The 25,177-nt window shown below is 41.4% G+C and overlaps 2 protein-coding genes across 6 annotated transcripts in view; one reads left to right on the top strand and one right to left on the bottom strand.

Moving 5' to 3' along the window:
* Window positions 1–5,038, top strand: part of MINK1 (misshapen like kinase 1) — a 58,772-nt gene extending 53,734 nt beyond the window's left edge. For all 5 annotated transcript variants that reach the window (XM_074225411.1, XM_074225410.1, XM_074225413.1 and 2 more), the window contains one exon: window positions 33–5,038. In XM_074225411.1, coding sequence (XP_074081512.1) covers window positions 33–116 — 84 coding nt within the window. In that variant the 3' untranslated portion in view covers window positions 117–5,038. The remainder of the gene's footprint in view (window positions 1–32) is intronic.
* Window positions 622–7,593, bottom strand: CHRNE (cholinergic receptor nicotinic epsilon subunit). Its single transcript, XM_074225415.1, has 12 exons — window positions 7,302–7,593; window positions 6,795–6,937; window positions 6,599–6,643; window positions 6,333–6,442; window positions 5,683–5,838; window positions 5,456–5,553; window positions 4,556–4,756; window positions 4,252–4,366; window positions 3,274–3,388; window positions 2,916–3,102; window positions 2,709–2,827; window positions 622–2,411 (listed from the first exon to the last, which is right to left on the bottom strand). The coding sequence occupies exons 1-12, from the start codon at window positions 7,345–7,347 to the stop codon at window positions 2,262–2,264; spliced, it is 1,485 nt and encodes a 494-aa protein (XP_074081516.1). The 5' UTR covers window positions 7,348–7,593; the 3' UTR covers window positions 622–2,261.
* Window positions 7,594–25,177: the final 17,584 nt, after the last annotated feature.

Genomic DNA, 25,177 nt, shown 5'->3' with positions numbered 1-25,177 from the left:
CTATCCATTCCCTTTATTTCCATAATCTGCAGGTGTTCTTTGCCTCAGTTCGCTCTGGAGGCAGCAGCCAAGTTTACTTCATGACTCTGAACCGTAACTGCATCATGAACTGGTGATGGGAACCCTAGGCTGAGTAGGGGTGGGTGGAGTATATATATCCATACTGGACATATAACCCACCTCTACCTCCTGCCACCCCAACAACAAAAAGCCAGGCTTCTCAGTCTTCTCCCTCTCTACCCTCCCTGGGCTTTTGCTTTTTTTAGTTTGATTCGATGGAGCCTGCTGGGAACGTGACCTATGACCCCTGAAGCTTTTTGTGATCACATGACCTCTCCTTTCCTGCTTTCTCAAAATGTTCTCTCTTTAAAAAAAAAAAGTATGCCTCCCCACCCCCTACTTCTGGGTAGAGGTATGACTCCTACCAGAAATTATTTGGGAACCAGCCTCTTTTCCCCTTTTTCTCCCCCACCAAAGAGGAAAGTGCTTGGGGATGCCTCCCTTCATTCTACTGCTGCTGTCTAGGGCAGAGTCCTAGGACCCCTTTTTTTGCACGCCAGGGGAACGGACTCCCCCAATGAATGTACCAGACCCTGGGGTGTGGCATAGAGAATGGGGGTCACCAGTCACTCCAGGGGAAGGGGGGGGAATGGTCCATGGGGACCATTTCCTCATTACACTCTGAAAGCACTTTAATCATCTCCCCCTCACCTCCAGGGAATGGGGAGGGGGGCTGCCAGCCAAAACATTCCTTCCCCTTTCCAATCTTATCCCTCGTTTCCTCTCCAATACTCTTCCTTGATGGGGGGGGCAAGGGGCTGGCTACTGCTCTCATCTACCTACCATCCCCACCTTGCTTGCATTTGTATATAGTGTGAGCAGCAAGTAGCCCCCTTCATCCTATGCCCTGCTCCCAATCTCAATGTAGTGGCCTTGGAAACTTCATTTGTTAATAAAGACAGAATTCAACCAGCTTCTCCTTTTCCCATTGCTTTTTTATTCAGGGAAACCAAGCACTAGAATTTATAGCTACAAAGATTTTTATATTCAATAAGTCAAAAATGAAGAGGTAGTAGTCAGAACAGACTCCATGATAAATGAATCAAGTGAACAGAAGCTAGGAATTTTTGTATAGGAGTGGGATGTATCAGAATTGGGGAGTTGGGGGGCAGCAACAGAGGAAGCATTCTTGCAAGAGAGATGGAGGGAAGTGCTCACCTATAATTATCTGATTTTTCCTAAGATACTAATTACTCTGCTTTCCCTATCCTTAATATCTACTAACTAAATAGACCTCAAAGCCAGGTAGAAAAAGAACAGAGCTTCCTGTCTCACTGCTAGTTTGTCCAAGAGGAAAAGACATAGGATGACAGGTCAAACACACAAGACAAAACACCGTTCAGGAGGGGAATTTGCAGAAGCAAGCTTTATTGAGAGGAAAAATAAGATCTAGTGGTCAGTCATGGAAGATGGAAACCAGCAGGTCCACTGCTGTGGAAGGAGGACCAAGAAACCAGTACTGCACACATAGTGGGTTTTTATGGGATTGTCTGGGTCAAGTAAGATGGGATATTTTGGGATGGGGGGGACTGGGAATCTAGACTTGGATGTTCAAGACAAGGTTAGATGATTCAGTGGACAGTGTGGAATATGGAAAAAAGGAAACCCTTAATTCAAATCCTGCCTCAGACACACTACCGGTGTGACCCTGGGACAAGTCAGATAACTCTCCATGCCTTTGTTTTCTTATCTTTAAAAAAAGGAATAATAGAACCTGTTTCATAGAGCTCTCAGATCAAATGAACTAACATGCAAAGTGCTTTGCAAATATTAAAGCATTTAAGTGCTATTACTATTTTTTGTTGTTGTTGATTTAGGGAGGAGAGGAAAGGGAAATGCCTGGGGAAATCATAGGTTAGATGATATTCAGATTCCTAAGTCATTGGGAATGGGGGTTTTAATGCAGGTTAAAAGACCTACTTTGGTTGTGAATTGAGTTGAGTGAGCCAGGGCTACTTTTGTGGGAAAGGAGGCTGCTGAGAACCTTATACCATTAGGAGAGGCCTCAGCATGAGTCATATCAATGGAACTAAAAGGAGGCTGGGTGAGCATAAATCTAAAAGAGAAATATTGGAAGCTCCTTTTCACTTGAATCTTAGTGACTTCTCACTGAAAGTTTTATTTATGAGATTGACCAACAAGGGTCAAGATAAAGAGACCTAACCAAAGTCTTAGGGCTCCGGTCTGGTCAGGAGGGAAGTCTACATACAAGGGGGGAAGGGTAAGTCAGGCACTTGGTTCAGGTGACCACCAAGAAAGATGAGACCTGTGCCAAACCCAAAAAGCACCAGGGCTGCCCAGAAGCAAACGTTGTCCAAGGTCTTTCCCACGAGGACCCAACTGGAAGCTTCCTGGAGAAGGGGGAACAGGCACTGAGTGTGGTCTCTCTCAAGCATACAGACAGCCAAGTTAACCCAAGAAAGCTCAACAGTTAATGGAAGGCAAACCAGTGACACTAGCCTCTCTGCTCCTCTTCCCTCTACGTACTCCATCACCTGGCTCTGGCTTTTGGGGGGGGGGGGGTTGCTATTCCCACATGGATTTTTCCCCTCACTTTTGACTTCCTTTAAGCTGTGCTTAACATAGTGCCTGGCTCAGTGTAGACCTTTAATAAAATGCTTGTTGACTTGGTTCTCCATCTTCCCTACCTCCCCAGAGTCTTCCTGCTCCCTCTTGTTTTCCGCTAAGAAGTTCACTGCATCTACACAGCAACGAATCTCTGTTGCAGCAGTTCCCAGACTCTGACATAGCGCAGCGGTGGAGCTGGCTGAGAGAGGGAAGGAGGAAAAGGGCATCTCAAATCCCCTGCAACTCGAACCTCTCCCACATCCCTTGATCTCTTATGACCCTGTCACCTGGCCCTGGCTCATGCCGATGTCTCTGGCCCTCAAATAGCAGCTCACTCCGGGGCTTCCTCAGGATCAGTTCCTCTGCCCGAAGCAGAATTCCCTGGGAGGAAGCCCTCCGTTGGGGAGGATCCGCTTCTGGCACCGGTGGAGGTGATAGAGAACCCAAAAGACCCGGCAACAGCTCTAAGAAAACCTGGGGGACGGTAGATCCGCATAATTTCCTCATCCTAGCCCATGTTTTACCCCAAACCCACCTCACTACACACACACACTACACACACCCCACACACACACCACACCACACACACCCCACACACACACACCACACGCACGCAGACACGCCCCATCACCCCCAAAAGCTTACATAACGTAACCGAGGGGACATAACATGAGTGTTTGGTGTCCTTAGGGACACGTTGAGCACGATGACGCAATTCATGACAATCAGCGCAGCTACCACCATGACGAAAATGAGATACCTGAGACAAGGGAGACAGTGACTAGAGAGTGCCCTCGCCCTTTTTGCCTACAACTCAACCAAGGCAAGGAGGGAAGAAAGTAGGTGACACCACAGTCGTAGCCAGCTAAATCATAATCTCCAAACGGCCACCGGAAACTTGGATCAACATTTCCAAAAGGCACTTGCCAGCTGGGACAGTTCTGGGGCACCATGTCCTTTGTCCTTCATCACTCACAAGGCAGCATTTGCATTTCCGGCCCAAAGGTGATGTTTCTTAAGGAGCCCCTTCCCCCCCCCCCCCCCCCAGCGGTTCCTCCCCCGGAGAGTCACTACATTGCACTACATTTCTGACCCCTTCTTAGAGGAAGGGGCTCAAATATGAAGAGGTCCTCGGGCTCCCTGGCTGCTTTGCTTGGGGTCTCTGTGTAGGGTAACCTTGGCTGCAACAGGAGACAAGGTGAAAGGGTGAGACCCGACCGCGGGGCCCTGAAGGTGGGGCGGTGGAGAAGGCAGCTAGGGAGCAAGGAGGTGCATGCTTCCCGGGCTGGGGACCGTGCATCGGGTGGAGGTACTCAGCTCCTCCTACTTGGCAGGAACATTCCGGAGGGCTCGAGACCAAACGGAGGTAGTGGAAGTCGTTAGGGAACTGTAGACTCAGTTCCAATGCAAATGAGACCCAGGGGAAACCAGGCCCTCCAGGTCCGGCCTTTCCTCCCGCCACATTCCACCCCTTTCCCCCAAATTCCTCCCCTGTCCTAAGACGACAGTTCTCCCTCCAGCTCATCTTTCCTCTTGGTTCATCTTTCCATTTCCGTCCCCCTTTGTTGCCGTTGATCTTGACCTCATGCCCCAAGCTCAGATTCAGCTTCTTGCCCCACTTACCTCCCCAAGAGAGGGACGCTCAGAGAAGTTTCTGGAATTTTTGTTGCCATCAGAAACAAGAAAACGGTCTGGGCCAGGAGGACCGAGATGGAAACCGTGCACTTTTGCCCACCGGCTGAAAAGGGTTGTGGAGTGAGCTTCTGGCACACCTGCCGCCCACCGCTTCCCCGCCCTATCCTCTTCCACTAGGGGCAGCGGGGCCAGCCTTAAGTTATGGCTGTGTGGGACGAACAGGGCCCGCTACAGCAGCAGAATAGTTTGTGTTAAGCCAGTGAGTGAAACCAGCCCGCCTTGGGCCAGTTACCCTGCGCGGGAAGGAAGTAAACGAGGAGTACGAGGCCTGAGATGAGAACACTGGGCACGATGATATTGATGACGTAGAAAAGGGGCTTCCTCCGGATGATCAGCGTGTAGATGACTTCAGTGTTTCCCGGGGCATCCACGGAGCGGTCATCATGGTGCCAGATCTGCCCAGAACAAAAATCGATGGCCCACTCTCCATTCTCTGCGGATTAGGGAGATCAATTAGCTAATGTAGTCAGCTGGGTCACACAAGCTTAGCACGATGCCAGCCGTAGAGTTCAGGGGATACAGATGGTCTGAAACCACTCTGGAGCCCGAAACCTTGTTGGGGTTGGAGGAATGGAGGAGACAGATGAAAGGCTTTAGATAAGCACAAAAACCAGCGCAAAAGAGCCAGCTCTGTAAATAGTGGAGGCAGTCTGGGAATCAGGAGACCTGGGTTTCAACGTCTCATTCTGTCACTCACTAAAAATGGAATAACGCATATTTGTCCTTTTTTTGGGGGGGGGGGTTGCAAGACAATGCAGTTAAGTGACTCGTCCAAAGTCCCATCTATTTGTATATGCCTGATCTAAGCTCCTTGAGGGCAGGACCTGACCTTTGTATCCCTAGAGTTTAGCACTGTGCCGGGTACACAGGAGGCACTTAATAAATGTTTCTTGATGGGTGTACTTAGCTCCTTATTAGAATATAAACTCCTTGCAAATAGGGATTTTCATTCTTTGAATTTTACATTTCCAGCAGTCAGTACAGTCAGTACAATTTGGGGCCCTTATTAATAGACACTTTTATTAATGCTTATTAATTGAATGATTTAATTAAGATCACTTGTTCCCATAAACAGAATCGTTGCAGCATTACCTTCCCACTACCCTGAAAAGCCTAAGAACTGGATTGTTACCTGTATAGGCCTCCTTATCAATCTGGATTTTGTTTAGAATCTGGCCAGACTCCTCAGAGAAGACAAATGCCACCTCTGCAGCGCTGTATGTCTGAGACCTTAGGAAGGAGTGCTGGAGATTGGGTCAGTCCCCTTCCCATGCCCCAGCTTCCCTTTTACAATTCACACCCTAGCCTGGTCCCACCCTCTAAAGACCCTTCCCCTCCCCCCCCTTACCCAGACCCTACCTAAAGACTAGGGAGCAGTTTTGCCAATCGAAGGGGAAATAGGTGACTTCCACTGCACAGGTGCTTCGATAGATGGCCGGGGGGAGCCAGCTCACATAGCCCCCTTCACTCACCAGCACATTGGCCTCATAGGCCACTCCGAAAACGCCATCTATGCTATCAATACAGAGGGATCCAAGCATCTAGTATAGACCCATTGCTCCACACTCCAACCCTCCTCCAGGGCTCCTATGACTTAATTCATCATCCTGTAACCCCTCCCCCCACAAGATATCCGGGAGTCTAGGCTCTCAGCCCCCTTAAATACTTTCATGTTCAGGTCCCTGACACCTCCCCAATCCCTTTCAGAGATTCAGGCATCCAGCCCCTCCCTAAGTATACAGTTTCCCAGAGTAACCCAGATCCCTGAGGAGCTCAGGTGTGTGTGGGTCTTGTGGAAATATGGATTTTGTGATGGTCTGGTTAGACTCAGAGAAAAATGTCTCTACTGCTTGCAGTACTGGGACCTGCCACTGTAGAACTGGAGGCCTGCCTCTCCCCACTTCCTTTGTGGAGACCAGGCTACGAGCTTCTCAGATATTCAGGCTTCCAGCCTTCTGATGCTCCCCACCCCACTAATCCCTTCAAGGTTAAAGGTGTCTCTTTCTAACTTGTTTTCCAGCACGATGTCAGGGAGCCATACGAGGTTAGCAGGAACTCTCAGGGTTGTGATGCCCCCAAAGTCCTTACTGCTGTAGTTGAGTCGATAGTCACTCCAATCCTGAGAAATTTGGGCAAAAAGGATGCCATAAAGGCTTTCTCTGCCTTGAAGCCCCCTCCTCTACATATCATTAAGTGGGTTTAGAATTTTCCCTCAGACCACCAAGATCTTTTATCTACTACAGTCTTCTGCCCTCCTTCCACAGCCCCTACTCACAATTCCAATCCAAACACTGGTTGTGAGAGTCTCCTGTTTTTCATTCTTAGGGGATTGAGGTGAGAAATAAATAAAGGAGAAAAGAGATTATGAGAGATCAGAGATGAAATGGGGTCACATAATAGTTTGAGGAGGTGGTTAGGAAGTTAGGAGGAGTTAGGAAGGGGGATAGAAAAAGGTGGAAGCTGAATCTTACCAATGAGATAAGGTTGGTCAAGGTGACTTTGAAATTGACAGAAACTTTTTCTTCTGGCCACTTCACTGGTCTTCTGGTGGAGTCATAGTCACTGAAGAGATGGTGATAAAGTCGAAGTTCTTCACTTTTCCCCCATCCAAGGTCTAGAAGACAGAAGGGGGGGGACATACTTTGAGGAGAGGGCCTGAGCCACTTCCCTACAACTAGCCATTTAACTACCTGTTTCACTCTATATCTTGTGCTTTTTTTCTCTTTGTTTTCCTGATTCTTTTCCTCCAGGACTCTCTTTTCCCCTTCTTTTTCAACCTCTGGTTTGTATCTAATGGTATGTCTCAGGTTCTGTCTCTCCCTTTCCCTCTCCCTCTTCCTCTCTCTGTCTCTCTTCTCTTCTCTCCCCCCACCCCAACCCCATGTTTCTAACTCCACCTCTGTCTCCATCTATCTTCTTTCAGTCTCTGACTTTATCTTTTTGTTTTGGTGTCTGCCCTGTCATTCCTGCCTCCATACCCAGAAGCCCTTGAAGAAGCAGTATCCAGAACATAGTCCCCTCCATCTGTCCTCTGTCTCCTCCAGGTTATTCTGAGCATTGATCAGTGGTAAAGGGAAGGACCATCTTAGCCAGCTTGGGGGGAGGGGGTGTTAGTTCCGGGACTAGTTAGCAAGGGGACTATCAGCATTATCCTACTTCCTTTCCCTCCCTCCCCCCATCCCTACCACCTGCTCTGAACAGCAATGTCTTGGCTGCTTCCAGAGACAACTGTTCTACTACTCTTCCTTCTCCCTTAAATATCCCAGAATTCTTTAGTCTCTTCTTTAATCAGACTCTGTAACCCACTAAATAAAGATTCGATTGTCCCCAACGATAAAAATATAACCTCCATTCAAATCCTGATCTGGCAACTTGAATAATTCAAACAAATGTTTATTTTTATTTATTTGATTTTAATGAAATTTTTTGTTTAACATTCATTTTTTTTTTGCAAGGCAAATGGGGTTAAGTGGCTTGCCCAAGGCCACACAGCTAGGTAATTATCATGTGTCTGAGGTCGGCTTTGAACTCAAGGACTCCTGACTCCAGGGATGGTGTTCTATCCACTGCACCACCTAGCTGCCCCCTTAACATTCATTTTTTTTTAAAATGTTGAGTTTCAAATTCTCTATCCTTCTTTACCCATTGAGAAGGTAAGGAATATGATGTCAATTATGTATATGAAATCATGCAAAAAAAGATTTCCATATTATCCATGTTGCAAAAATAAATTAAAGCATGAAATAAAATCAAAGTGAAAAAAAGTATACTTTAATGAACTGAGAGTTCAGCAGTTTTCTCTCTGGTAGTGAGTCATTTCATCCCAGGTCCTTTGGAATTGTCTTGGATCATTATCATGATTATTGCTTACTGGGTACAATATTCTCCTGATTCTGCTCCCTTCACTTTGCACCAGTCCATATACGTTTCACAGATTTTTCTGAAACCATTCTGATGGTCATTTCTTATAGCACAATCAGTCATATACCACAATATGTTTAACCATTTCCTAATTGATGATGGCTATTGCAATTCAGTCAAGTCTGACTTTTTTTTTTAACAAGGCAATGGGGTTAAATGGCTTGCCCAAGGCCACACAGCTAGGTAATTATTAAGTGTCTGAGGCTGAATTTGAACTCAGGTAGTCCTGACTCCAGGGCCCATGCTCTTTTTCATTGTGCCACCTGGCCACCCCAAGTCTGACTCTTAATGAGCATATTTGGAGGTTTTTTCTTTTCTTTTTTTTTTTTTTTAGTTTTTGCTAGGCAATGGGGTTGAGAAGCTTGCCACACAGCTAAGTAATTATTAAGTGTCTAAGGCCAGATTTGAACTCAGTTACTCCTGACTTCAGGGCCAGTGCTCTATCCACTATGCCACCTAGCTGCCCCTATTTGGGTTTTCTTGGCAGATAATCAAATAGTTTGCAGTTTCCTCCTCCAGCTTATTTTTTGGGATTTTTTTTTTTTGGTAAGGCAATGGGGTAAGTGACTTGCCCAAGATCATACAGCTAGGTAATTATTAAGTGTCTAAGGCTCAATTTGAACTCGGGTCCTCTGGACTCCAGGGCCAGTGCTCTATCCATTGGGCCACCTAGTTTTCCTCCTCCAGCTTATTTTACAGGTGAGAAACTGAGACAAACCAGGTGAAGGAACTTGTCCAGGATCACACAGCTAATAAATATCTAAGATTAGATTTGGACTCAGGTCTGTACTTGATCCCCTAAGCCACCCAGCTTCATCCTTCAATTTCCAATTCTTTGAAACCATAAAAATAAACTGCTATAAATATTTTTGTATAAATAGATCTTTTCAACTTGCTCTACTGAATCAATGCCTTATCCTGGATGAAGGTCACTTTTTCCTCTGTATTGTCATCCCCTTCTGTAATATGAGTATCTCGTTTTGTCAGATTTGAATCCAGATTACTAGGGTATAAATTGAAATCAGGCTGAAAAGAGGGTGCTGATTAGGAGATTATAATAATAATCTAGACAATAAGTGATAAAGGGAGAGAAGAGAATGGAGACAAGAAAGGTTTTAGAATTAGATGTTCTAGAACTTGGCAACAGATTGAATGTGGAGAGTAAAGCACTGCCTCCTTTATTCATTCAAAGAGGTTGCTTCTGTGCATAACAGGTCTGGAAACTTAAGCCAACCAATGAAGCATTTATCTCTATTTCCAACATAGGATAAGGAGGAAAGGATGACACTTTCCACTTTGGTTTTTATTTTAACTCAATGGCTGGGTTCAAGTTTAGTCAACAAAATAAAATGAAATACTGCTCAAATATCAAGATATAAATTTCATCTCTAGTTGACTCAAAGCCACCTTTTTGAGGATTCTACTCTCTCAGGTCACTTTGTATGCATTTATAGAGACAAAGAACATGCTGTGTTCACACACATGGTTGAACATGGAATCAAATGAAAAGGAAATTAGACCAAATCATCTTCCAGAGTTCAAATATGACCTCAGAAACGTACTAGCTGTGAACCCTGGAAAGCTTATTTAAGCCTGTTTGCCTCAGTTCCTCATCTGTAGAATGTATTGGAGAAAGAAATGGACAACCATTTCAAATTTTTGCTTAAGAAAATCCCAAATGGGGACAAAAAAAGTCACACATGACTGAAAAGACAGAACAACAAAAACAAAAGTCTCCTCTGAATCATTCCAGACCTATGAAAAGATTCAGAGTATCCACAAACAAAGTAAGGACTTCCTACTGGGGCTACACTAGGGATGAGTAGGGAAAAGGAAGAGAAAAAATAAGATGGTAATAACTTGATGAAGTTAAAAGGGAGGGGTGGGGGGGGGCTGCTAGGTGGCATGGTGGATAGAGCACTGGCCCTGGAGTCAGGAGGACCTGAGTTCAAATCTGACCTCAGACACTTACTAATTACCTAGCTGTGTGGCCTTGGGCAAGCCACTTAACCCCATTGCCTTGCAAAAACCTTAAAAAAAAAATAAAGTAATAGATCAGTGGATTAGGTTAGGTTCAAAAGAAACCGCAATGACTACAGAAACTCTCTATTTGACATACCCAAAGACATCACTCACTATTTGAAAAAAATGGTTGGGAAAAATGGAAAATAGTATGGCAAAGACTAGGCATAGCTCTTACTCACTTTAACAAAATAAGTTCAAAATGGGTACAGAATTTAGACATAAAGTGCAACACCATAGTTAAATTAATAGATCAAGAAATACTCTATCTTTCAGATCTATGGAAAGGGGATAAAATTATGACCAAACAAGAATTAGAGCTGCAAAACTGAAAAATGAATGATTTTAACTATGTTAAATTAAAAAGGTTTGCACTAATAAAAATCAATGTTGCCAAAATTAGAAGGAAAGTAGAAAGCTGGGGATTAATCTTCACAACTAGGAGTTGTGTCTCATTTTGAAAAAATATAGAGAATTGCATCAAATTTATAAGGTTACAAGTCATTGATAAATGGCCAAAAGATATGGACAGTTTTCAAATGAAGAAATTAAAGCTATATATAACTATATGAAAAAATGCTCCAAATCATTGAATAGAGAAATGAAAATTATAACAACAATGAGGTACCACCTCATATCTATCAGATTGGCCAAGATGAGAAAAAGGGCAAATGATCAATGTTGGAGAGGTTGTGGGCAGATCGTGACATTGATGCATTGCTGTTGGAGTTGTGAACAGATTCAACTTTTCTGGAGAGCAATATGGAACTATGTTCAAAAAGTAATAAAACTGTTCATACCCTTTGACCAAGCAATTCCAATTCTGCAGTAAAAAAAGTTTTAGTAGAATATACTGTTCATTAATTGATCATAAAACTCCATATATGTGTCTAATAGATATATACCTATAATTATTATTACTTATTCACCTTCAGGAATGACAGATTGATTTAACCAATACTTAAAAAATTTAATGTTCAGCCATTTGGAATAGCCATTTATCAAAAGTGCTTTGGAAGATATTGGAGGAAAAATTTTAAGTGTATTTTATCTACATGTATAGTGAATAACAACTTTCTGAAATATATAGACAATGCTGTGATCTGAAGCATATGACCATATTTTTAGCTAACCAGAGGTTAACCATTGAGCTTGAAACTTTTTGTTTCTTTTTATATTTATTTTTCCAATTATGTTTAAAGATAATGTTTTAAATTTTTTATTTATTCATTTATTTGCACATTGCTACAATAGTCTTGTTTAAAAGTATCATCCCCCCCCTACTCCCACAAAGTTAGAGAAACTTTACAAAAAATAAAGTGAGAGAAAAAAGAAGAAACAAAACTATTTCAGCTATTATCAGTCTCTAGGATGGATCACATTTTGCACCACAAGTTCATCAGAGAAGTTCCTTCAATATTTTTTCCCAAATTTGCTATTGCTAACTCTATTTCCCTAAATCTATTCCTCCCCACTCTGATTTATTCTATTCTTTCTCTCCTTTCATTTTGCCCCTCCTTAAAAGTGTTTTGTGGGACAGCCAAATGCCTCAGTGGACAGAACAATGGCCCTGAAGCCAGGAGGACCTGAACCCAAATTTGGCCCCAGATACCCAACAACCACCCAGTCATGTGACCACCCAGTCATGTGACCCTTGGGCAAGCCACCTAATCCCACCACCTTGCCAAAAAAAAAATAGAGTTGTATCTGACTACCCTCTCCCATGATCTTCCCTCTCCTCTATCACCCCCTCACCTCCCCCTGTCCCCTTTCTCTCCTTTTTCCTCTAGAGTAAAGTACACTGCTATACTCTATTGAGTGTTTATGTTGTTCCTCCCTGAGCCATTTCTGATGAGAATAAAGGTGCACTCATTCCCCCTCACCTTCTCCCCTTCTACTCCATTGCAAAAGCTTTTTCTTGACTCTTTTTTTATGAAATATCTTAGCCCATTCTACCCTCCTTTTCCTTTCTCCCAAAATATTCCTTTTATCACCCATTGACTCCAATCTTATAATTTATTATACCTTCATATTAAGATTTCTTCTGTACCTTGTCTATATATGCTCCTTCATTTAACTTCTCTAATAAATGAGAAGGTTCATATGAGTCATCAGTATCATCTTCCCATGCAGGAATACAAGCAGTTCAACATCATTAAAGCCCTCATAATTTACCCTTCCCATTCACTCCCCCCCCCCATATTTCACCTGAGTCCTGTACTCGGAGAAGGGCAGTTAGATGGCTCAATGGATAGAGCACTGGCCTTGGAGTCAGGAGGACAGGAATTCAAATTCACTCTGACACTTGCTACTTACTAGCTGTGTGACCTTGGGCAAGTCACTTAACCCTGACTGCCTAGAATCCAGAGCCATTCTAGTCATCCTGATCCATATCTGGTCACTGGACCCAGATGGCTCTTGAGGAGAAAGTGAGGCTATTGACTTAGCACAGCATCCCTTTCACTCAAATCCAATTCATGTGCTTGTCATGGCATCACCTCCCTGATTTTGTGGTCTTCTTCGAATATAAAGAACAAAAATTACTTGAAGATCAAACTTTCTGTTCAACTCTGGTCTGGGTTTACAAATTCTCTACTTCATTAAATGTCCATCTTTTGCCCTGAAAGAGGATGTTCAGTTTTGATGGGTAGTTGATTCTCAGTTGTAATCCAAACTCTTTTGCCTTTTGGAATATCATATTACAAGCCCTATGAGCCCTTAATATAGATGCTGCTAAATCCTGTGTAATCCTGACTGTAGCACCATGATACTTAAATTACTTCTTTCAAAGGGGCTTAGCCCTACCTGATCTAAAATTATATTATAAAGCATCAGTCATCAGAACTATCTGGTATTGGCTAAGAAATAGAGTAGTGGAACAGTAGAATAGACTAAGTGCAAAAGCAGGAAAGGAAATCTGCTGTTTGTTTTGTTTTAGGTTTTTTTTCCCCCAAGGCAATGGGGTTAAGTAGCTTGCCCAAGGCCACACAGCTAGGTAATTAAGTGTCTGAGGACATATTTGATATCAGGTACTCCTGACTCCAAGGCTGGTGCTCTATCCATTGCACCACCTAGCCGCCCCAGTAATCTGCTGTTTGATAAACCCAAAGAGTCCAGCTATTGGGATAAAAATTCTCTCTTTGCTAAAAACTGCTGGGAAAATTGGAAGTTAGTATGGAAGAAACTTAGATTAGACCAACACCTCACACCCTTTACCAAGATCAAAGTGGATACAGGATTTAGACATAAAAAACAATACTATAAGCAAATTAGAAGATCAAGGACTAGTTTACCTGTCAGATCTATGGAAAGAGGATTAGTTTATGACTAAGGAAGAGATGGAAAACATCACTAAAAATAAACTAGATGATTCTGATTACATTAAATTAAAAAGCTTTTGCACAGATAAAACCACTGTAACCAAGATCAAAAGAAATGTAGTAAACTGGGAAACAATCTTTACAACTAATGTTTCAGACAAAGGATTCATTTCTAAAATATACAGAGAACTAAGTCATATTTTCAAAAAAAAAGCCATTCCTCAGTTGACAAATGGTCAAAGGATATGCAAAAGCAATTTACAGATGAGGAGATCAAAGTAATCCATAGTCATATGAAAAATTGCTCCAAATCATTACTTATCAGAGAAATGGAAATTAAAGCTTCTCTGAGGTACCACCTCACACCTCTCAGATTGGCCAATATGACCAGAAAGGATAATGATCATTGTTGGAAGGGTTGTGGGAAAACTGGGACACAATTACATTGTTGGTGGAGCTGTGAACTCATCCAACCATTCTGGAGAGCAATTTGGATCTGTTCCCAAAGGACAACAAAAATATGCATACCCTTTGACCCAGCAATACCACTACTGGGTCTATACCCTGGAGAGATGGTAAAAAAAGGGTAAAAACATCACTTGTACAAAATATTCATAGCAGCCCTGTTTGTGGTGACAAAGAATTGGAAATCAAGTAAATGTCCTTCAGTTGGGGAATAGCTTAGCAAGCTGTGGTATATGTATGTCATGGAACACTATTGTTCTATTAGAAACCAGGAGGGATGGAAATTCAGGGAAGCCTGGAGGGATTTGCATGAACTGATGCTGAGTGAGATGAGCAGAACCAGAAAAACACTGTACATCCTAACAGCAACATGGGGGTGATGATCAACCTTGATGGATTTGCTCATTCCATCAGTGCAACAATCAGGGACAATTTGGGGCTGTCTGCAATGGAGAATACTATCTGCATCCAAATAAAGAACAGTGGAGTTTGAACAAAGTTCAAGGACTATTCCCTTTAATTTAGAAAAAAAAAACTGATATCTTATTGTCTGATCTTGTTATCTCTTATACTTTATGTTTCTTCCTTAAGGATATGATTTCTCTCTCATGACACTCAATTTGGATCAGTGTACAACATAGAAACAATATAAAGACTGACAAATTGCTTTCTGTGGGGGGGATGGGAAGTAAGATTAGGGGAAAAATTGTAAAACTCAAAATAAATAAAATCTTCAATTGCTTCTTTCTAGCTGCTTATAATATTTTCTCTGATTTAGGAGTTCTGGAATTTGGTTATAATATTCCTGGTAGTTTATTTTTTAATTGGGAGGGCTCTCTTTCAGGAAGTGATTGGTGGATTCCCACAATTTCTATTTTACCCTCTGCTTCTAGGATGTCAAGGCAATTTTCCTGGAGAAATTCTTGAAAAATAAAGTTTAGGGCTCTTTCAGATAGCCCATTAATTAAATAACTTTACCTGATGAGAATGAAGGCTCACTCATTCCTCCTCACCCTTCCCCCTTACACTCCATTGCAAAAGCTTTTTCTTGACTCTTTTTTTCATGAAATATCTTAGTCCATTCTACTCTTCTTTTCCTATCACCCAGTACATTTCTTTTTTGCCCATTGACTCCATCTTTGTAATTTATTATACCTTCATATTCAGTTCCCTCCTGTGCCTTATCTATATATGCTCCTTCTAACTTCTCTAATAAATGAGAAGGTGAAGATTTAATACCCATTCTGATCCTGATCAAGACCATATACTGGTTCCCCCACCAAGGTCCCCCATCACTTTTGCATGAACTTGTTGTCTTTTCATGTGCCAGATAGTCCCTCTAGGAAGTAGCCATTCCTGGAGGTTGAATTCTAGGAGGGTTGGCTACCTGCCCAGAGGTTTCAATGTTTAATTAATTTCAGAACCTTGGCCACAAGTCTTCCCAGGGCATGCGCGTACTCTTCACATGTCCTGGTTAAGTGCCAAAAAAGTTTTTATCAGCCTATTGGCAATTTGCCACCTTCCTCTGGGACCCCTTAAAAGTCCCTAACATTGGCTAGCCCCTCAGAGTTTCACCCATGGAAGGAGGCTTTGCCTGGGATGTTTTCCCAATCAGGACTCTGAAGGCTGTCTCTCCACTCTACCCCCACCCAGATGTTGGTGCTCCTCCAATTGATGTTTTCTCTTTCTTTCTCCTCTATGCTTATAGTTACCTTAATTATTGTAGTGGAATTGTTGTTGCTATTTGTATGCTTAAGCTATGTTTTTAGAAAGTGTTATATCCTGTGTAATGTTATTATGATTTTGCTTCAGTGTCTTTTTTTTTTGTTTGTTTTAATGTTTTTTAGTTTTTGCAAGGCAATGGGGTTTAGTGACTTGCCCAAGGCCACACGACTAGATAATTATTAAGTGTCTGAGGCCAGATTTGAACTCAGGTATTCCTGACTCCAAGGCCAGTGCTCTATCCATTGCTCCACCTAGCTGCCCTGCTTCAGTGTCTTTAATAAATTCATTATCAATCATTTAAATTGGTGTGAATGTGTCATTGTGTAAGAGTGAATTGAAAGCTAAACTCGTTAATCAAACATAATTGGCCTCATAAACAGGATCACTCTACAAATGCCATTTTTTAAGAAAAAATGTAGAAAATAAAGAAATATGTATATACTAGGTTAGGAAGATTTGAGATATTCATCCCTTGCTAGAGAATGGGCATATGGCACTGGGCCATGTGAAGATAGGGGAAAGCATATGAAACAAGGGTTTCCCACACAAGTAACTGAATGTTTGAAGCAAATAATTGTGGGAAAAGGCAAAGGAATGGCAGAAGTCTGTAGAAGGGGGTGGGATCAGAGAGATAAGCTTGTAGAAGAAACTCTGCAATGTCAGAACTTTATTTTAGGAGATCAGGTATGTAATTATCAGAGTGTAGCTGAAAAAGCTGCGGTTAGAATGTCATAGTTTAGGGGCAGCTAGGTGGCATGGTGGATAAAGCACTGGCCCTGGAGTCAGGAGAAACTGGGTTCAAATCTGGTCTCAGACACTTAATAATTACCTAGCTGTGTGGCCTTGGGCAAGCCACTTAACCCCATTTGCCTTGCAAAAACAAAAACAACAAAAAAACAACAAAAAAAGAATGTCATAGTTTAAATAGGAAGAAAAAAGGGAAGATTGATAAAAAGAAAGTTCATACTATAGTGGGGGATGTAGATACATATGATTTGACTTTGGTTGGAGTGACCTCCAGAGGGCTCCCCCTGGATACAAAAATTTGATAATGACATTGCTGCATAGTGAAGCGGGCAAGCTTGTGGCAGAAGTTTTGGACAAAATCTCCCAGTTAGAGAACTTAGGCAACTGTGAGTAGACTGATGGCAATAAATCTCAATATAGGAGTGGTGAACATGCTGCTGGTCAGTCTCAAGATAAGTACAAAAATAGAATGTCCTGAAAAGATTTGTTTATTGCCCTGCTGCAAGCAGGAGTGGATAGGAATAAGATTGATGGACTCCCTACTCCTGACTTGTTCAGAGTGAATAAGAAGAAGAAAGTACAAGAAAGTAGAAATAGGGAAATTAGGGCCACTCCATTGGCACCCTCCCTTTACCCATATTTGACCCATCTTAAAGGAGAATAGCAGATAGGGACCAAACCCCGGTAATGAAGATCAGACAGAGGAATTATAGGCCTCTCATAAGGTTAATTAATTATAAATTGGAAAAATGGATATACAATTGTTACTAAAGTTTGTTTGTTAGTTTTGTTTTGTTCTGTTTTGATACTGGGGCAAGACCTCTTTGATGTATGGCAATCTTAGTATATTTAGAAATGGAATGTCCATTAAAATTACAGGCTCAGGAGGAAAAGAAATTTAGGTAAAACAAGTTATTACCCAAAAAGGAGTACTCAGTGATGATTGTTTCCTTTCTCCCGGAGTACATATTAGTACATTTTAATTCAGTACATTTAAATTTACCTGATGAGAAATTATTCTTGCTAAAGTAGAAGGACTAGCACAATCTGTAAAATTTTAAGTATACAGTGGAATCAGGGACATAGACAAAAATCTTGCCCAAGAACTTGTAAATAGAACTATGCCTATTTAGCTATAAAAGTAAGGTTTTAAATAAGTCAATGTATGTGGTCAAGAACAGTATGTATTAAAATAAAAGAAGAAGAAGAAGAAGAAGAAAGGGAGTGAAAAATTCTGAAATATGCTTAAATAGTGTGTTAAGATGGGGGGGTGGCTAGGTGGCCCAATGGACAGAGCACCGGCCCTGGAGTCAGGAGTACCAGAATTCAAATCCGGCCTCAGACACTTAATAATTACCTAGCTGTGTGGCCTTGGGCAAGCCACTTAACCCCACTGCCTTGCAAAAAAAAAAAAATCTAAAAAAATAGTATGTTAAGAGAAAATTGAACTTGTACAGTCTGAATACTGGATTTAAGGACCTGTGAAGAGAATAATGAAAGGGTTGCAAGGAAAAATGAAGAGGAATAGAGAAGGTTGGCTTTCTCTTTTGAAAGTATATCAAATTTATGGAAGCTAAAGCATGTAGAATGAAGGTATAAGCAAGTTTGATTTTGTATAAGATATTGGTTTTGGAAGTTTTGAAAATGGATTTGAAATCAAAGTAAAATAGGAAATATAGAGAACTGAATCAACTAATAAGTTATGGAATTTCTTCTGGGATTGTGCAACGCAGATTTGTACTAAATTGAGATGTGTTCTTAAAAGTGATTGGGGCAATTTTAAAAATTTAACATTAGACTACTATCTGTAGGAGAGAACTATACTCCTTTTGAACAATTGTTAGCTGCATATTGGGCATCAGTAGAAATTGAACAGCTCCTTTTAAATCATGAAGTTCTGTTAATACCCCAAATACCTATTATGAGCTGGATAAATGGGGACTCCAGCCTCTCATAAGATAGGACATGCACAGAAGTTCAATATAATTAAATGGAAATGGTACATACAGTTCAGAGCTAAAGCAGGAAAATCTGGCATCTCTCTCCTGCTTGAGAAAGTGTCTGAATTAACCTCAGTGCAGTCTCCACAAACCACTCCCCGTCAGAAGGCAGTTTTACCAGTCAGATGGAATCAAGGATTTGATGCCTTGAGTCCTGAACAAAAGAAACACACTTGGTTCACGGATGGCTCTGCTAAATATTTCAGACAAATTAGGCATTGGAAGGCTGTAGCAAATAATGTTTTAGAAAGAACAGGAAAGCAGTCAATGAACAGAACTGATGACCATATATCAAGTATTGAAACAGGAGAAGGGGAGATAATGTCATTTTTTTTTTTACAGACACCTGGTCAGTAGCAAATGGCCTAACCACTTAGATGTCCATGTGGCATGCAAAAAATAAAAATTGGGATTTTCATGGGAAACAAGTTTGGGGTCATGAAATATGGAATGATATATGTATTTGGGTCCAGTATGTCTAATGCCTAATGTCTCAACCTTTTGAGTAGATGCCCATGCCCATGCATATATAGATGGGTTATCAAAGATTGGAATCACGCAATTGCTCCTAAAGAAACTGAAGAACCTGAAGATTTATTGAATTTGGCCAGACAGCTCCACATAACTGCAGGACATCTAGAACTCCAAGCTTCTCACAGATGGGCCCTTGATTGGAGCACATCAATTCCCCTTTCATTGTTAAGACAAGTTACTGATCAATGTACTTAATGTCAATTATTTAAAGAAAGACCAATTCCCAACACTATTATTGGGGAAATAGGAAGGCTGCCCAAATTTGGCAAATTGCTTATATTGGGCCTTTGCCTTTTAATCAAGGGTGACAATGGGTCACAATTTAAAGGCAAAGATAATACTATGGTAATCTGTTATTCAGGGAGTGATAAATGGTATACTGTTCCATTAACTCAAGTATTTTTACATGAATGAAGTGTTTATTAGGGGGTTTCTTCTGCATGGATCAACCTCATGGACTCCTGGAGCCCTCCTGAGATTCAATCACCCCATGTCTATTTGTGGTGGAAGAACTCCACATCTTCCAGACAACAAGATAACATCACCCTGTCCTTCCAACCAACTATGCAATGTTGTTAATTGGACTATTGTACTTTCTAGCAAGCACACTACCCTGTGTGTACTGTATTGATAAGCAATAACCCCATAGTGAATATTACTGTATGTTCTCAGGTAAATCCCTCATGCTGCCTTAAGGCCATTGCATTTATTCCCCCAACAGACTAGATTTCCCTACATTGATGCTGCCATACAAAACTGTTCTAGATGGGTAATTACCCATGAAACTATTTCATAATTCAGTCTCACCAAGGACCAATACAAATATCTTATAATTTTACCAACATTATAAATTGATATCTGTATGTGGAATGTTAAATTATTATGGTGGCAAAAGCCATTACAAAGTTCTCCTTCAATTATTAGAGCTCCCCATAGCAGTTGTTACTGTATCTCAAAGTTCCCCAAAATTTTTGTTGTATTATAATATCACTTTCCCCATACTAAAGAATTGTACTAGCAAAAGGGAAAAATGTGCTTGGTATGATACCCTACTTGGTGGGGGTGGAACTGGTTTGGGCTTAGTAAATTCAGTTGATCTTGAGGCCCTGGCCAGCAGACTGCAACAGTGCTGGACAGGTTGTTACTCAGGCTTTGACAATTAATGCTCAATGGTTGCCCACAATGGTCCTACTCCACCAACTAACCCTAGTATATGAAAAGCAATTTTTAACCATTTTTAATGCTTCTACCTTAGCTAACTTGCATATTGATGCTAATATCTCTGCCCTATTTAACTGGACTTAATGTTCCCTGGAAAACATGTATATGCTGTTGCAAAAGGAAAATGCTCAGTGATTACTACAATGCCAAATTGTGGGAAAATGCTTTTAGGAACTATCTCCCCAGAGATCATTGGATCATAGCATTTGTAACCTCTCCTAATTGTACTTATACTTCCTGCATAGGCACTATTACTCATTTTAAAGTCAATGCTCCTATAACTATGTGTAATTTTCATGTTATTCCTTTTGTACTATATGATTACTTTGCACTCATAGTCTGATTGTATTGTGTGTAATTCAGGAATAGTGTGTGGAATGGTTACAAGGCAGATGAAGCCCTGTCTTTTGGACCATTCCTATAATCTCTGTGATTTGACAATATACCCTCAGTCTAATTTCTCTGTGTTATAAGAAGTATATATCTCCAATGGTAGGGTGATGATTTTCTTTTACTTTTCCCCTGACCAAGTGGCTGAAGTAACTCTTAAATGGGTACCCAAATCTTTACCTCTTCCATATATATATATATATATATATATATATATATATATATATATATTATATATTATATATTTTATATATATATGTATATGTCTTTAGAACTTCTTATACAAATATTAAGTGATTCTGATTCTCTAAAGGAACTATTGGGAGCTCTTAATGAACACCGAATACAGATCCACATAATTGCTGGTAAACTACTTGATGCCTCTCACCTTGTAACTATTGATACTAATTATCACTGATATGATTTCTTGTTTTCCTCTCCTACTGCCACTAGATATTTTAATGCTATAGCTCTTCCTATATTTTTGTTATTATTAGTATTAGTTTTCTTGTTTATATGTAATTGCTACATGTATTTTAAGATAAGAATTTTTCATGTTTCTCCATTAGTGGGAACTACATATGCCCTTTCCAGTATCAAGGCCAAATGAAGGGTTAATACCCATTCTGATCCTGATCAAGGCCATATACTGGTCCCCCCACCCAAGGTCCCCCAGCACCTTTGCATGAACTTGGTTGTGTTCTCATGTGCTAGATCTTCCCTCTAGGAACTAGCCATTCCTGGAGGTTGAATCCTGGGAGGGTTGGCTACATGCCCAGAGGTTCAATGTTTAATTAATTTCAGAATCTTGGCCACGAGTTTTTCCAGGTCATGTATGTATTCTTCACATGGTCATGTGTATACTCTTCACATGTCCTGGTTAAGTGCCAAAAAGCTTATATAAACCTATTGGCAATTTGCCACCTTTCTCTGGGACCCCTTAAAAGTCCCTTAACATTGGCCAGCCCCTTGGAGTTTCACCTATGCAAAAGAGGCTTTGCCTGGGATGTTTTCCCAATCAGGACTCTGAAGGCTGTACCGCCCCCCAGGACTCCCCAGCTGCTGTTGATTCAGATGTTGGTGCCCCCCCAATTGGTGATGTTTTCTCTTTCTTTCTCCTCTATGCTTATAGTTACCTTAATTATTGTAGTGGGATTGTTGCTGTTATTTGTATGCTTAAGCTATTTGTATGCTTTTAGAAAGTATCTTATCCCATGTATGTTATTATGATTTTGTTTCAGTGTCTTTAATAAATTTATTATCAATCCTTTAAATTGGTGTGAATGTGTCATTGTATAGGAGCGAATTGAAAGTTAAACTCCTTAATCAAACAGAAGGTTCTTATGAATCACCAGTATTATCTTTCCATGCAAGAACACAAAGAGTCCAATATCATTAAAGCCCTCATCTGTTTTCCAGGTCAGTTGTTTTTCCAATGAGATAGTTCATAATTTCTTCTAGTTTTTCATTTTGTTGGTTTTGTCTGTTTCTTGATTTCTTATAAAGTCATCAGCTTCTTTTAGCTTAATTCTACATTTGAAGGAGTTGTTTCCTTTAGAGAGCTTTATTATCTACTTTTCCATATGCCAATGCTGCTTTTTAAAGCATTCTTCTCCTCACTGACCTTTTGTACTGCTTTTTCCATTTGACCTAAACTGATTTTTAACATGCTGTTTTCTTTGGCATTTCTTTTGTGTCTCCTTCACCAAGCTGCTGAATTGGTTTTCATAATTTTCCTGTATTACTCTCATTTCTCTTTCCAATTTTTCCTCTACCTTCCTTAATTGATTTTCAAAAATGTTTTTGAACTCTTCCATAGCCTAAGACCAATTCCTGTTTTCTTGGAGGCTTTGGATACAGAAGGTTTGACTTCGTTATCTTAAGACTGTGTATTTATTTTTGGTCAGATTCTTTTTTTTCCTGTTTATTCATTTCCCTTGCCTATGATCTGGTTTCAACTTACTTCCCATGTTTTGAGTGTTTTTGAGATTTCCCCCTCCCCAAGACCCTCAATTCTTTCAGTGTCTTATGAGAGACTCTGGCTGCTCTTCTGGCCTATACTCTGCTCTATTGACGTCTACAAGCACCACTCCTTGACCTAGAGCTGTGAGGAGGGACTGTGTTCTGCTATGGCAATGGGGCCCTAGACTGTGACCTGGATATGAGTACATCTAAAGCAACAGAGTCCTGTCCCAGGGATAGTGGAGAGACCTCTGACATCTCCCCCACCCCTTTACTGTCTAAAGGCTGAGTATTTTGGAAGTGGCTGCCATATTGACTCTTGCTGGGTAGCTCCGCAGACTGACTTCTGGCTTTTACAGGGGCTGGGCTCCACACTCACTCTGGCAGAGTTTCCCCACTGACCTTCCAAGTTGTCCTTTGCAATCCCTGGGTTGGGAGATCTAGAAACTCTTCCTGTTGCCATGAACCCAGGCATCCCCAGGGACCCAGGCAACCTCTAGGCTGTCCTTGTAAGACTGGAGCTTGTTCTCTCCAGTGCAGCATGGCCATAACTATGCTGTGACTCCTAATCTTGGTGGAACAGAGACTTCTGGGGGATCTTCCAGGTTATCTTGGGCTGGAAAATTGCTTCTTTCAGTCTCTATGTAGTTTCTACTATTCTAAGAATTTTGTTAGAGTCATAATTTTAAACTATATAGAGCTTTCTGGAAGGGAGCTTCTGGGACTTCCTGAATCCATGCTGCCATCTTGGCTCCACTCCCTAAAGATAACTTTCAACATACATGTTTGTGAAATTTTCCCTTTCCACCCTTTCCTCCTCTACTCTAAAACAGAAGGTAAGGGGCAGCTAGGTGGCACAGTGGATAAAGCACCAGCCCTGGAGTCAGGAGTACCTGGGTTCAAATCTAGTCTCAGACCCTTAATAATTACCTAGCTGTGTGGCCTTGGGCAAGCCACTTAACCCCATTTGCCTCGCAAAAACCTAAAAACAAACAAACAAAAAAAACAGAAGGTAATCTAATATAGGTCATACATGTACAATCATGTTACACATATTTCTATATTAGTCATGCTGTCAAAGAAGAATCAGAACAAAAGGGAAATATGAGAATAAAAAAAATTTTAAATGTGAAAATAGCATACTTTGATCTGTATTCAGATTCCATAGCATTTTTTCTGGTTGTGAATTGTATTTTCCTTCACAGTTCTTTTAGAATGGTCTTTGATCACTGTATTACTTAGAAGAGCTAAGACTATCATAGTTGATCATCACACACCATTCTTTCTTCTTTTTTTTTCTTTGCTAGGCAATGGGGTTAAGTGACTTGCCCAAGGCCACACAGCTAGATAATTATTAAGTGTCTGAGGCCAGATTTGAACAGGTACGCCTGACTCCAGGGCTGGTGCTCTATCCACTATGCCACCTAGCCACCTCCATCACACACCATTCTTGTAAAAGTGTACAATGTTCTATTGGTTCTGTTCATTTCACTAAGCATCAGTTCATACAAAGTCTTCCTAGGTTTTTTGATATCTGCCTGCTCCTCACTTCTTTTAAAACAATAATATTCCATGGCAGCTAGGTGGTGCCGTGGATAGAGCACCGGCTCTGGAGTCAGGCGTACCTGAGTTCAAATCTGACCTCAGACACTTAATAATTACCTAGCTGTGTGGCCTTGGGCAAGCCACTTAACCCCATTTGCCTTGCAAAAAAAAAAAAAAAACCTTAAAAAAAAGAGACTGTTTAGGGGGCAGCTAGGGGGCGTAGTGGATAAAGCACCAGCCCTGGAGTCAGGAGTACCTGGGTTGAAATCCAGTCTCAGACACTTAATAAATTACCTAGCTGTGTGGCCTTGGGCAAACCACTTAACCCCATTTGCCTTGCAAAAAAAAAAGCTAAAAACCCCCCCGATAATATTCCATTATATTAATATGCCATGATTTATTCTGACAGAGAAAGAGAGAGTGATTGCAAGTTATTTTCAGAGGTGATGATGAATAATACCTGGAGAGGTACAAGAAGCATCATGTATTATATAGATTGCAATGGAAGGACTTCTGGTCAAGATGGTGGAGAGAAACCAGGACTTCTATTAAGATCTACTGAGTTTCCCTCAGACCTGACATTAATCAAGAGTGTTAATAGATTTTAGAGGGTCAGAACACACAAAAGATCAGAGTGAAACATCTTCTAGCAAGGTTTGGTGTGTGTTGGGGGGGGGGGAGTTTGGATGTGCCCAGGGCAGAGAGCAGAGACATAGTACACAGCCAGCAGGATGAGGCAGGGTAACTCACCTGAAATCCTTGGCTGTGGGAGTGGAGGCTTTGACGTTAGAACTTAGCTGTGCAGTAGGCAGCTCCAGAAAAGGTGCCCAGGATTGACATTTAGCCTACACCATTGGCCTAGACTGCCTGACCTTGACAGGTAACCCCTGGTTTCCTAGTCTTGAGGAGGACCTGGTGTCCTGGTGTAAACAGCTTGGAGATGTCCCACGGATTCCTACCTTCCTCAATAGTCCAGGGTGGCTGAGTTGTCTAGCACTGACA

This window comes from Macrotis lagotis, chromosome 2 (genome assembly GCF_037893015.1).
Source record: "Macrotis lagotis isolate mMagLag1 chromosome 2, bilby.v1.9.chrom.fasta, whole genome shotgun sequence".
Classification (NCBI taxonomy): Eukaryota; Metazoa; Chordata; class Mammalia; order Peramelemorphia; family Peramelidae; genus Macrotis; species Macrotis lagotis.
Note: the sequence above shows the minus strand (reverse complement) of the source record. Positions and strands in the feature narration are given on the sequence as shown.

Bases quoted from the DNA above. Each gene is read 5' to 3' on its own strand.
- CHRNE (XM_074225415.1), bottom strand. From the start codon at position 7,347: ATGGAGGGGACTATGTTCTGGATACTGCTTCTTCAAGGGCTTCTGG. The intron at 6,938-7,301 runs GTATGGAGGCAG...TCTGTCTTCTAG, and splicing joins GCTTCTTCAAGGGCTTCTGG to ACCTTGGATGGGGGAAAAGT. The intron at 5,554-5,682 runs GTAGGGTCTGGG...CTCCTTCCTAAG, and splicing joins AACTGCTCCCTAGTCTTTAG to GTCTCAGACATACAGCGCTG.